This window comes from Xenopus laevis, chromosome 3L, assembly GCF_017654675.1.
Source record: "Xenopus laevis strain J_2021 chromosome 3L, Xenopus_laevis_v10.1, whole genome shotgun sequence".
In the NCBI taxonomy this organism is placed as follows: domain Eukaryota; kingdom Metazoa; phylum Chordata; class Amphibia; order Anura; family Pipidae; genus Xenopus; species Xenopus laevis.
This window is the reverse complement of record NC_054375.1, coordinates 83,950,754-83,965,059: the sequence shown is the minus strand read 5'-3', so window position 1 is coordinate 83,965,059 and position 14,306 is coordinate 83,950,754. Positions and strand designations below refer to the sequence as shown.

Below are 14,306 nucleotides of genomic sequence, written 5' to 3'. Positions count from 1 at the left end.
GGGCTGTGATCCAGATGGGGTTCGGAAGGTTGCTGAGCTGATTAGCCTTGTTGAGCAGTTTGATCCATTTGGCAATGGAAAAATTTGATGCCTTCGTCCCCCCTTCCGAGTCTGTCCATAGAGGATGAAGAGGGACTGTCTGATGTCTGCGGTTCTGTGGATGTGGAACTTGACAGCCTGGACCCCTTTGAGATTAACGTAAGCATTCTATGTGGGTGGCTGCTGTCAAAATGACAGCAGGACAATTTCTTGATCAATAAGGGGAGGTGACTTTCAGTAGGAACATAGGTAATGTTCATAAGACTACCTTATCCTTATGTCAGATACAGAAAGGCAGCTTGTACCCCAGCGCATGATTTTGTATACCATTTTGGCTGAGTAGAGCCACTTTCCTAGTCAGGAGTTTGAGGTCAACAGGCTCAAGAGATTCAAAGGGCAGGTGCAGGAGCGTGCATAAAACAAAGTTTAGGCCTCAGGGAGGGACGGGGTGCCAAAACATGGCTTTAATACTGGTCATAGCCTGTAAAAAGATCCTGACATCATGGTGGAGCGCAAATTGATTTTGGAAGAGGATCGATAGTGCCAAAACCTGCACTTTGAGTGAGTTCACTCCTAGGTCACTCGAGTAAGGTGGTCAAGGGACTTACTGTTGCACCATGAGGTAAGCATGTGCCATAACATTTGGTGGTGGTAGTTTTTTAGGCTCATAACAGCGTTTGCATTACTCTGTCTTTTTTTGCATCCATGACAGGTTGAGAGATGGCCTCTCTTGCTGCTGCTTTTAGTTTGGCACATTTTTCTTGTGTGAGGAAGACCTTTTTGGTTGAGGAATCAAGCAGGACTCCGATAAATATTATGGTCTGGAGTAAGTGTGCTCTTGGCATGGTTGATTTGCCACCCATGATCCGTCAAGATTTGGATGCACTTGTTTGTGTTGGTAACGGGAGAGGAAAGTGCTTTCAGATAGAGGTTGTCTAGGTAGGGAAGGTGAAAGAGGTTCTGTTGTCTCTTGTAGCCTATTAGGGGTGCCATGGCCTTTTTGAAAACGTGAGGCGCTGTGTCCAAACAAAGGGTAGGGAATAAAATTGGTAGGATGCTGATCGCTGCTGTGTGTGGGGATGTGGAGGTAGCCATCCCTTAAATAAATGAAAGTGAAAAGTCCCCTGATCTACATTGGCGATGATGGAAAAAGCTGTACCTTTTTCAGCTTCACCGGTGTCTGGCAAAGTGGGTGTTTTAGGTGCCAAGTTAGTGGTTGGAAATAGTGTGGAATATAAGTGAAATAAAAGTAAAATAAGGAAAAGGAAGGTGCAGTATCTGTGCTAATGTCAAGCTGAACGTGCCTCTGGGGAAAATACCCATAGTGTTACTCTTATCCAATCAGGACAGTATGTAATAGAAGGGGGAATCTGTTAGACTTGCTCAGGGCCTGTCTGGGTGCACAGGTGATATGGAGGAGAGATACGTGTAGTGTGTACAGGAGAGCGCGGAGGATCCATAACGGAAAGTGGACGAGTCGGAAAAACTTCCTGTTTGTGCTCCATGGTAGTTTTCCTTGGCCAAAAATAACATGGCTGCTTGGGGAGGATGTGCACACAGGTGTTTCCCGGCTGTCAGTCACTTGGGCTCTCAAAGAGGATTCGGGTTGAACTTTAAAAAAAGAATGTGTCCAGTAGTCAAGCTGGTTGCAGGAGTGCTGAGGCATATCGTGATCACACATAGATTCCCTTGAAAGCGCAAACCTTGGACCAAGAATGCAACCCTAAGACAGTGTTGTAGCATGCCATGGTCTGGCTTAGTATCTAATCAGGAGGGAGAAGGGGACTCAGCAGTGCTGAAATGTCCATGAGTCCAGGCTCTGGGAAGGCAGTACTGCAGAATGCCTACGGTCAAGCTTCTGGGAAAGCAGCGCCTACACATGCCTTGATTCCCATGCATGATAGGGCAGGAGGGCCAATGTGGGTAGTCCCCCTCCTAGCAATTTTTTCTTTACTATCCTGCCTCCTGAAGGGAAGGGTGCATGAATCCATTCATCCTTGTGCCAACTAGGAATGATCCAAAAAAATTATTCAAGGGAAAAAAAAGCCAATTAAAAAAAATGTCAGAAAATCAAAATTTACAAAAAGGTAAATTTAAGAGCACAGTCACCTTTCATATATATATTTTTAATAACCATTAAAAAACTTTTACACTACATGATTTCTGTTAAAGCATTTAATTTGCTTAAATAATTCAGGCACTTACCAAATGCAAGATGTTCCTCAAAGTGACTCAGAAATGTATTACTGATATACAGTACAAATGCATAAAAGGAAACAAAGAAAATGTTCCATGACATTTTCTTTTCTTAATTTAATGGCACATAATGCATTTACCCTGCCAACAAAGGAAACGCTTATACAGCCAAAAATGCCCTGTGTGCAGAAAGTAAAGCACTATACAGCTGTACTGGCAGTATAGTCAGTCGGTACAGCTAAGTACCGATTTTTGTGTCATATCTGTTTTTGTTTTTTTTATGTGCGGCAACCAACTTCATGCTTCATATTTTTTGTTGGAGTATTGTTACATTATTGTTACATTATTTTGTTGTTATGGTCTGCCTAGTGTTTTTTCTTTTTGGACACATTTTTTTTTTCTAATAAATGTAATATTAGGGATATTCTAATTTAACCTTGTACTATATAATAGGGCAGTACTGCAGTAGTGACCCTGTAGATTGTGTAAGCTTTAAGCTGCCTTCTTACAGGTCCTAGCAGCTATACGTTCCCTATTTGCTACATTGATAATCTGCATACATATCCTTGCCATATATACACAGAAAGGTGGGGTGTTAAAGTAATTTTCTTATCCTTATTCTCTGCAATCATTAATTTAAGCTGCAGTGTGATGCCACAGCAGCAAGAGACTTGTGTTGTTACGTGAAGGATCATGTCCGCTGGACAGCTAAAAATCTTGCAATGTTGATCACACATTAAGAGCAGTTCACAGCTGTTAACTAAAATTTAAATAATTTCAGAAGCAAATTGAAATTTCTGAAAAAAAATTATGTTTGTGTTCCTTAACCCTTTAGTTGCATTTGACCAAGTTTGTGTGTGCTAACATATGAAAAACAACTCAGGTAAGGCTTAGTCAGATAATAACAGGCTTGTAGTGTTGGGGTGTCCACTAAATAAACAGCATATAAATCAAGAAAAGAAAATGAAAGGGACTTATCCCCACACTACAAAAGCCTGAAAATTATGAAAATTGTATGAAAACAAATAAGTAACCAAAAATAAATAAAAAGCAATTTTTATTCACCACCATGCCATATTGAGAACAGTGAAGTTAAAACCATTTAAAATAATAAGCAGCGCTGCATATGGAAATGAAGGGAAAGCCACGCGTTGTGGCGAAACAGCTGTCGAGGTTCGGCGCTGCACTGGACGCAGGGGGTCCCTTCTTGGACTGCATTTTGGCGTGACTGGGAGAGGCTAAGGACTTTATCCACACACAGACGCCCCAAGGAAATACGGCCACATTCGTGAGCACAACCCGCCAGACGGTCTGTATATTTTGATTATTTATGAGGGCTACAGAACCGTCACAAGAGGCGGTGGACCTTGCGAACATTGGGAAATATTTGGGCAATATATGTGGTGAAATTTTACTCTGACGGATAATCGCCATTACTTTCCGGAGGCGAGCCAACCCTTTACCCTGGCCTATTGAAGCCCCAGCACGTCCATTAAGCATTAACCCTAGGATTGGAGCCCTTCAATTGTTGACCCTCCAACATCAGAGACTTAGGGGTCTTAACCCCTGCTTTCTTGCCAATCCGTTTGAATAAATCAAGTAGGGGAATATTCACATGCTGTACTCTCAGAACATTGGAATTTTTTCTTTTTAGGATCAAGATGGACTGATTTAATTGAATTTCACTGAACCATTGCATTGCAAAACGTACATGTACCATCTTGCTCTGAATTTCTTCATAATTTTGTTACTAAACAATTTTTGATAGCATGCTAACCCCTTTTTTTCCCCTTTGTTGGTTAACATAACCAGCTTTGGGTTTTTTGTCCTGATAGAAGGGATCCCTTCATTTCCATATGCAGCACTGCTTATTATTTTAAATGGTTTTAACTTCACTGTTCTCAATATGGCATGGTGGTGAATAAAAATTGCTTTTTATTTATTTTTGGTTACTTATTTGTTTTCATACAATTTTCATAATTTTCAGGCTTTTGTAGTGTGGGGATAAGGCCCTTTCATTTTCTTTTCTTGATTTTTGTGTGTGCTAAAATACTAAAGCATTGTTAGGCAACACAGGTTTCCTGCAGGACAAACTTTAACCTGTAAATGTAGATTTTATATAGAATTTACATCACTGAAATGTATGTCACTTGCTTTAAGATATAAAATCTTCTAGTAAAAGTATTTGATTGAATTAAAATAATACATATTTATGAATCATCAGATAGTTCATCGATGTCCATATTAAGATGTATAGATTCTCCATGGTTTAACACAAAAAAGTCATCTGAATTCAGTCCATATCTTTCAAGGGCTTCAGTGAGTTTTCTTGGTGGATCCAAATAATGCTGTAAGAATAGACAATAGGACATTTAATGTCACTGTACTGTACATAACTTCAGTTCAGTACATTCATCTTTATGAAAGCCAGATAAGCATAAAGTCTGTACAGCAAGACTTTGGTGCTTATATATTAGTTTGGGTCAGGAGTTTATGAATATTTATTGAACATAACCAGTACTTCATGTGAATGTTCTATAACTATATAGACATTATTATTATTGATATTGTTTTTTTTCTGCCTGTAGAGCCTTATTTATCGGCTTATATTTATTTAAATAAGCTAGAGCTACCATATTGTTTCTCATCAAAAGCAACAGTTAATGTTATTCATAGACTCCATTGAAACCGCAATCTTCAGAATTCTAGCAATATAAAATGGTAGAATCACATCTTTTACAAAAAAAAACAAAAGCACATTTTTTTCTTTACAGTTTCCAAAATGTATACTTATCACAGTAATCTGCCTTCATTTCTAAAGATATTTTGCTTGGAACAAACCTCATTAGCTAATGCAAATGTTCCCCAGTGAACACCCACAGATTTCTTTGCACGGACATCAGCGTGAATTCTAACTGCCTCTTCTGGGTCCACATGTTGATTTCTCATAAACCATCTATTAACAAACACACAGTAACATTTATTGTTAACAGTGATTCTACAATATACAAAAAGGCAAGTGAAAAATATATTATATTACCCCTTTAGATGGATTTAAAATAAAAAAAATATTTGCATTGGTTATCTTTTTTCCTTTACAGTATAATGACATGTGGAATATATTTGTGTCACTAAATCCTGTATTTTTTAATTTCATGTTCTCTAATACTTTGGTGTCTATGGGTAAATATATTTAATAAAATACTTCACACATACACAAGTTAGAAGTGGCATTTTTACCGGTGGCAGAAAATGCCAATATTTTTTTCTTGGAGCCCTGAAAAGTGCAGTGCAGTGAAACATTTTTTATATAATTTTGCTTTAGCTTTTGACTTGGATATTCATGTACATATAAAATTTAGCTGAACAAAGAAAAGCAGATAGCAAACACATTGCAAAGAAAAATAAAAACTTGTTCTACAAACAAAATATTTTAAATGTACAGTATAGAAATACAGAAAATGTCAGGACAAATTAGTAATTTTCATTTCTTGCTTTACTGGTACTTAGTTTAAAAGGGCAAATAAACTGCTTCTATAACCATTAAAGTAACGGTATGATAAATTTTCATGAACCATGATAGTCTGTAATTAGAAAGCTTACTGATAAATAAATATTACCTAGGTTCATAGGCTCCAATTGGAATAGCAGCAATGTCAAACGGACCAAATCTCTTCCCTATCTCTTCAAAAGCAGCACAATACCCAGTATCTCCTGCAAAAAAGAATCTGTTTGATGGTCCAAGGATAGACCAACTACCCCAAAGAACTTTGTTGTCATCTATAGGTGTCCTTTTGCACCAGTGCTGGCATGGGGTAAACACAAATGTTACTTCATCATGTCCAGGTACACAGTTTTGCTCCCACCAATCCAATTCAATTACATTCTCACAGCCACATTTCTGCATCCAGTTTAAAAGACCCAAAGGTACAAACCATCTCAGCTCAGTACCAAATCGCTCATTAAGACCTACGACTGTGTCATAATCCAAGTGGTCATAATGGTTATGGCTGATTACAACGGCATCAATTTTTGGAAGTTGCTCTACGGAACATGGAGGCCCGCGGAAACGCTTTGGCCCTGTGAAGCTTATTGGGGAAGCATGTTGACTGAAGATAGGATCAGTAAGAAATATCACATCATCCATTTCTACCATGACAGAAGCATGTCCCAACCATGTGATCCTTATTCCATTTTTGGTCTTGCCAGCAAGATCAGGGTATTGAACAAAGTAGGGTTTAACAACTGGAAGAACCTTGTCAAGCTCCTATGGACAGAAAGTTTAAAATACAAAAAAAGGGTTTAACAAAATTATATAGCAAACTAGATATTTCTGTCAAAGTAATGACTGCTACACATAGGCCCACTTCCATGGGAAAGTAAGTGGAAAAATCAGTCATCAGCAATCCTAGGTATGCTCTCCTGATCAACTGTGGTGCAGCTGCCCCAGTTTAATCAAATCACTCACTAACAGGGGCCTTGCCTGGACTGATGATCATACAGTTCTGCAAGCAATGAAATTACAGTAATATTGCTGATTGTAACATACAAAGCAGTGGTTAGTCCCTTTGATAGAAAACTACTCAGCTGAGAAGAAGAACACCACCATGTGTAATCACTATTCACATGTCTGGATACAAAAATGCTAGTAGTGCACAACCCAGAACAGGTTTGTTCATATTTAGGCCAGTCTTCAGATATAATATTAAAATGGACATGGGTTCAGCTTGAAACGGCTAGCATTCAGCAACATGTGGAATGCCTAATGGTACCTTCTGCTGGTATAGAACAGCGGCAATACTTAAATATAACAATAAAAGCCACAATTAAAATATTTTGATTCAACTGCTGTAAAATTATACATAGTAATGTTTTGTTTGCAAATCTCACATTCCCTTATATTCAGATAATAAAGATAATCGTAATGCACTCACCTCCTTTGAGCTGGGAACATTGCTATTATCTTTTTCTGTTATTGCCCATTTTAGAGCATTCCAGAAGGTGGGTGCCTTCCATGTAGGCCATGGGTTCACAAATCTACCATTCTTGAGTCTTCTTGACTTAGTAACATCCTCTTCCATTCTGACATCTAACTTAAAACTTTTCCTTGATGATCTGCAAGAGTCACTACTCCTGGAGCTCCGCAGAGAATTCTGTCGTTTTCTGACTGTCTCTTTAGGATACAGACTACTGGATGTAGCACACAACTCATTCTTTTCACTGTCATCTGTATCGGTTAACCTATAATTGGGAGAAATTACATTTGTACACCAGTTATCAAATAATCTGTTTGACCTTAAATTCAGTATATTGTATTTATATATAATAAAATTATTTTCTTTTCTTTAGTACACCAGACAGCTGCCTTCTGGGTAGTGTGCTGCATACCTGGAGTTCAGCTATTAATCTTAGTTAGCAAAGCAAGTGTTTTTTTAAAGGGATTGTTCACCATCCAAACACTTTTCTCAGTTCAGTTGTTCTCATGACTGTTCACCAGAAATAAAGAAATCTTTCAATTGCTTTCCATTTTTTATTTTTTTAATGTTTTTCCAAAATTAAAGTTTAATATTCCAGTCTCTGTTGTTCCAGTCTGGCCACTTAATAATCAGATATTGAACTGTTACAATTTGCTGCATTAGTAGATACATTTCTCAGCAGCATCAGTGGAATATTAGCAATCATATGAATCATATCAACTGCCTTTAGTGAAACTTAGTTTAGAACATTGTGACCCCCTCCCCATAAGCCATAAACAAACTAAAACTTTAAACTTCAATATATTATAAAACTGGTCACAAATATAAAGTAACTGAAAAAAAAACATTTCTGTTGAACAATCTGAAAACAAGTGAACTGAAAAAAGTGTTGGAACATGAACAACCCCCTAAAAGAATTTTTTTTACTGCTGTACCTCTAGAATGCAGTAATGATGTGTAGTTATAAGTAAAATGCTGCCTAATTAAATCTATATCAAACCTCTCACGAAAGCTTGGAGTTTATACAATGTACAATGGCAACACATCATGTAACACATTTTGGAGTTGATTCAGAAAGAGCTTTTGTGCAGCATTAGATCCAAAGGGGCAAGACAAAACAAGCCTTGCACTCATGGATCATCATATGACATTTAAGAAACCCTTTTCTATAGCTTTTCTTTTTCAGAAAACCTTTTACAGTAGTGTTTTTTTAACGTGACAATTTTAAAATAAGCTTAAACAGTAACCCCCAATAAATTATCAAATCAACAAAACGTTTGTTTTTCCACTGTGAAGGTGCTGTGTTTTAATAATATCTCTTAGGTATGTTAAGCTAAACTGTTTGTTTAGCTGAGGAAATCTTTCCTTAAGAAAATAATGTGTCTTCAGTCATTGGAAGGAGAATAAATACAACAGGATCTTTCACACTGGATAAGTGTGTACAGTTCACAAGAGAAAGACATATTATCGCATATCCACTAGTCAGACCACTGGTATTGTCTTCAACCTTCAGGTATTATGTGTCACTATGTAACATTTAAGTGGACAAGAGGAACCAGTTCCTACATAATATGATTTGATTTTACTCACATATCCCTTGTTTGTTTTAGTTGCCAGGTCAGTGCCCCTGACAACCAGAAGGCATTTTCAGTTGAGGGTCAGGCAGAGGCGTAATTGGAAGGCAAATAATTTAATAGTATAAGAAATGTAAGCACCTTTCCATTTTTTTTACATTTCTTAGGATTTCTAAATGGAAATGTGCTTTAAATAGGTCCATAATAAGGACTATTGCACACAACCATTTTTAACTACTTTCCACTGCAGAGGCACTTATATGCACCTTAAATCAGGAAGAAAACCAGCCCTTCTTTCCAGTCACTTTGTACTCACCAACGCTCAGCAAGCTCCTAATTACTAAATAACTGGAAAGAAGGTGCAGTGTTTTCCAGTGTTCTCTTGTGGTGGAACACATGAAATATCAACTGCAAAGGATGCAGGTAAGAAAGCTTGTGTATTAGAGCCATAGAAGTGAATTCGGCGAACTACCCTTTTTGGAGATTCTATCAAATATAGGAATCACACAGTCATACTTTTGTCACACACTGTGATTCCCTTGTGTTTGTTATTAATTGCCAAATGCAACAGGTAATAGGCACTGCAAGTTAATGTAATCCTTGCTTCACTTAAGATGTAAGCAGCCTTCCCTCCAGGCCATTTTTACTGGGCACTCAACCTCCAAAGCGGCACAGTTCTTTAAAACCTGCTCCTACCTCATCTGTTTTAATTGAATCCTTTTACAGTCATGAAAGGACTGTGCACTTCTGAAGGCTGTATTTGAAGAAGTGTGCAGTACCAGCATGTGAAACGTCACTGTGGGCAAGGATGGTGCAGGTAAAACAATGTGTTATTAAATCGAAATTGTACCATTTTGGGGGATGTAGTTTGGGGTTGTCTGTTGATGATGTATTGAATAAAGAAAAGGAATATGATAGCCTCTGATAATAAGAATAAAAAATAAAAATACACACAAGACTTGATTTGTATCAAAACAAGCTAAACGCAATACGTATTATACAAATTATATGCCCTACTTTTATGTTTGGTAAAATGCCCCTTTTAGGAGTATAATTTAAAAAAAAAAAAAAAAAGCTACACTAGTGCTGCAGATTGATAAAGCCCTCACAGAACCAGCCCATGTTCCCATCATGCTGACAAATGCTACTCAGCTATCTAGGCATCAGTGAATTCCTTTCTGTGCCTGTCACACATCATCACTAATCTGTTCTTAAGCGTTGTCTTCATTCATGCACGACACAATGTGAAGGCAAAAACAATTACTGAAGCTCTCCTCATGTGGCTTTGAGTTTTGGGCCTTTGCACCAGCAGTTTTAGTCCTCCAGCTATTTTGGAACTACATTTCTGACCCACTTGCTGGTGGAGAATGACAGAAGTGCTTATTATGAATATACCTGGGTATTTAGCTGCTTTCTGCAAAGCCACTACACTGATAATGTACAAAGCAAACAAGAACCCCATATGGAAAATTAATATATGCATGAGCAGATGTATGCATACAAGTTCGTCCAGGCTGAGAGCCTAAATAAGAGCCTCAACTGCCAAGGCACCATGTATATGGTAGATGTGGTGCATCAGCAGATGGAAATTTCCAATCAAAATCCACGAATACTCCTTGTGAAACATTATGCAGCCCCAGGATATAAGTATGGCCTGCTTAGGTCCTGGACGCAGAGAGAACCCTCAAAAATTATAAACTGAGAGCACGTTTAGGCAGAGTTGGAAAGTTTTATCAGTTACTTTAAAGGGATGGTTCACCTTTAAGTTAAATTTGGTACATTGTAGAATGGCCAATTCTAAGCAACTTTCCAATTTGTCTGCATTTTTTTATAGTTTTTTTGTTATTCACCTTCTTCTGACTCTTTCCAGCTTTTAATCTAAAAAAACAAATTCTCTGTAAAGTTACAATATTGTTATTGCAACTTTTTATTACTCATATTGCTATTCAGACCCTCCCCTAATTATATTTCAGTTTCTTAGTCGAATGCATGGTTGCTATGGTAATTTGGACCCTAGCAACCATTTTTCCGAAATTGCAAACTGGAGAGCTGCTGAGCTAAATAACTCAAAAACCACAAATAATAATAATAAATTAAAACCAATTGCAAACTGTCTCAGAATATCACTCTCTACATCGCCCCATTAATGGCATATTTAATGCTATGCATTCATATTACCAAGTTAAGGAAAAATACAGTTCAGAGACAATTAGGAAAATTTAAAAAATGTTGCCAGGTCTAGAAAGTCCATAGCATCCAACAAGGTGGTTTCATTTACAGGTTACGGTTTGAAAATAAAACATCCAGTTTGTTACTATGTGGTTACTAGTCCATGTGCAGGTGTGACTACAGGGTTTTAATTACTCTGCAAAATGTAAATTGGATGCATCTTTTTTCCCTTTTCCTCCAGTGAGAGGAGCATGGTTTGATAGCTTGAGACCTTGTATGTCCACTTACTTACATTATGTATTATTAAGTATCATTGGAACCACTCCCTTTCCTAGAGGTCTTCCTGTATCCTAAGTAGTCTGTCCTAATGTACAGCAATTATCTGTACCTTCAACATAAGCATAATTCCTGTTTGCTATACCTTCGCACCGCTCCCCTAACTTACTCACACAACTCCCAATGTTTTATGTTTCTTGCACCAGTCTGCAGCCATTATCTGTACTTGGAACCTACACAAAAACTTCTCCCTGTACTCTTATTGATCTGCCTTTTTCCCCATTAATATCACACTCTGCAAACATTTTAAAAGGAATCTCTTTTCTAACCTTCTTTTGATTCTAATATATAATATTATATTTGACTTCATATATAATCTACCCTTGCCAGGCTGCAGACTAGAGATACTTTGCCTTTGGTATTCCAGTTCAGACATCCCTGCCATAGGCTCTAGCACACACTGATTCTCATTCCCAAAGGGGTTGTCATGTGCACTGATGTGTTAAAGGGGTTTAAATTAACTTTTAATATGATGTCGAGAGTGATATTCTGAGACAATTGGTTTTCGTTTTTGGTTTCCAGTTTGCAATATCAGCAATTTGGATACTACGGATCAAATTACCCTGTCAACCATGCATTAATTCTGGAATATAATATACTATAATGTAGAATTGACAATAAAGTTGTAGCCTTTCAGCGCATTTGTTTTTTAGTTGGGATAGGGAACCCCCATTTGAAATCTGAAAAGAGTCCGAAGAATAAGGCAAATAATTCAAAAACTATAAACAATAAATAATGTAGACCAGTTAAAAAGTTGCTTAGAACTATTCCATAACATACTAAAAGTTAACTTAAAGGAGACATTTTGTGTACCAGTGCATTATACTCATTCAGATATAGAAGAATTGTGCTTTAAAAGTAGTGTTTCAGGCTGATTTATTGAATATTTCTGCAAAAACTATAATAATCCCTCCCTTCCCTTCCACTTCCTGCTTCCTGAATTCCCACGCTTTGCAGGGGAGCCGGCGGCTCTGAGCACACTGTACGGTAGGACAGGAACCAATCAGCAGCTAGCAGGACCTGATAGGGAACTGAAGCCTGTCTGTGCTTGTGTGATTGCAAGGCTGTAATTGGCTGACCCCCCTCCTACCGTTAGGACACGCCCACCACTCATTTGAGACAGAGACAGGGACCAGTGAACATCTATATGGAGCTCCAACAAAGGGGCTATTTTTAAAGATAATATAGTGAATAAAGTACCCCCTCTTGTAAAATATAAGGATATTATAAGTTACCGAGGAGTTTCATGACCATATAAAAACACGAGGCCGAAGGCCGAGTGTTTTTATACAGGTCATGGAACTCCGAGGTAACTTATAATATCCTCATATTTTGCAACTGGGGGGTACTTTATTTATTATAATACACAAATTTAAGTGAGTCATGTGACAGAAATGACATCAGAACTCACCGTTTATAACTGATGACATCAGAACTCACCATTTATAAGGATATAATTTACAGGATATTCATGGCTTTTGTGTATTATATGAATTTTAGCACCATGTAAAAGAAACACCATATATTACTTATAATTGTCTACAAAATTAGGGTTTCTTTGTTTATCCTATATGTCTCTGAAATGCACAACACACACTTTTGTTAGAGAACTCTGTGACCATTTATTTGCCCTATGACTGAGCAAAATGTTCAATAGTTGCCAACTACAAGTATGTACACTGAGCAAGAGCATTCTGTCTGATCTCATTGGAAGCTGACATACTTGAAACTAGTCTATTGGACCAATCTATTGGACTGGACAAAAGTTAGCCAAGCTAAATAAGTTCCTATTGTTAAAACGACAGCATTTATTTCCCCTTTTGATAAACATTTCCTTATGAATCCAATGCAAAGGGTCCAGGGGAACTAGAAGTATCTTTCTGGTGAGCTTTATTTCCACACTATGAATATTGGGCACATTTCTGTTGTCGTTGCATCCAATTTAGCTTTCCTGCATAGGAGTATCTTTCCCCACAAGCAGATGATAGATGCTGGGAAATGGGATGGGGTGTTTGTGTGCTGTAAACGTGTGTATCTCTTCAATAGTCACATGCACACATTCCTGGCTGTAGTTCAGGGATCCACAACTTACCGTTTTACAGCTGCAGGTGGGATGCCGGGAATAGCTGCAGGGCCGCTTAGTTTACTGGCTATACCACATACTTCCCTTACTGCATTCCTGCACGCCAACGTGTCTGCTGCACCTTGAATAACCAATTACTTTGCCAACTGCTAGTGCTTACCTGTCCTCTGTCCCTTGCGCTTCATCCAGAACGTCCATTGAAATGGCTACGCACTGGCTCCCACGTCTCCGCTTAGCACCTTGCGGCTCTCCCGGGCGCTCACGACTTCTTTCGGATCTGCTGCAGTCAGAGTACCTACTCGCACCAACACTAACTGCGGCAGGAGGCAAAGCCAGTAACCGCACAGAGCTCCCGAACACCTTGCAGCTCCTCCTCACCAGCACCAAGCAGCATGTCATTGGAGCCCACCCGCCTGCTAGGAGGGGTTGGACCATGGCCGGATCCAGTGTGTACAGAAGTGACGGTGGGAGGGGCCAAGCGGCCATATTGCTCCGGGAAGGGAGGACTCTGACCAGTGTCCAGAATTAGCAAATTCCGACCCGCTGTATTTGCGTGTATTTATATGCTTAAAGGGATACTGTCATGGGAACATGTTTTTATTTTTTTTCAAAAGGATCAGTTAATAGTGCTGCTCCAGCAGAATTCTGCACTGAAACCCATTTTTCAAAAGAACAAACTGATTTTTTTTTTTTATTCAATTTTGAAGGCTGACATGGGGCTAGACATATTGTCAATTCCCCAGCTGCCCCAGTCATGTGAATTGTGCTCTGATAAACTTCAATCACTCCAATACCTCCCAACTGTCCGTTTTTCTAACTTAATTTTTAGCAGAGAGCACAGAACAGCTAAAAGGTGCAAATAAGATACTTTGAAACAATTTTAAGACACAAAACAACAGTTTAGATAAGGAGAAATTTTTTCAAACTTTCATA

General features: G+C 38.3%; 1 protein-coding gene across 1 annotated transcript; it reads right to left on the bottom strand.

The window, feature by feature from the left end:
- Positions 1-2,149: 2,149 nt before the first annotated feature.
- napepld.L (N-acyl phosphatidylethanolamine phospholipase D L homeolog) lies at positions 2,150-13,906 on the bottom strand. The gene is made up of 5 exons (XM_018252676.2): positions 13,534-13,906; positions 7,170-7,476; positions 5,856-6,502; positions 5,077-5,191; positions 2,150-4,583 (listed from the first exon to the last, which is right to left on the bottom strand). The coding sequence occupies exons 1-5, from the start codon at positions 13,857-13,859 to the stop codon at positions 4,446-4,448; spliced, it is 1,533 nt and encodes a 510-aa protein (XP_018108165.1). The 5' UTR covers positions 13,860-13,906; the 3' UTR covers positions 2,150-4,445.
- Positions 13,907-14,306: the final 400 nt, after the last annotated feature.

Bases quoted from the DNA above. Each gene is read 5' to 3' on its own strand.
- napepld.L (XM_018252676.2), bottom strand. From the start codon at position 13,859: ATGGCCGCTTGGCCCCTCCCACCGTCACTTCTGTACACACTGGATCCG. The intron at 5,192-5,855 runs GTAATATTTATT...GTTTGTTAATAG, and splicing joins ATTGGAGCCTATGAACCTAG to ATGGTTTATGAGAAATCAAC. The intron at 4,584-5,076 runs GTTTGTTCCAAG...CTATTCTTACAG, and splicing joins CATTTGCATTAGCTAATGAG to CATTATTTGGATCCACCAAG.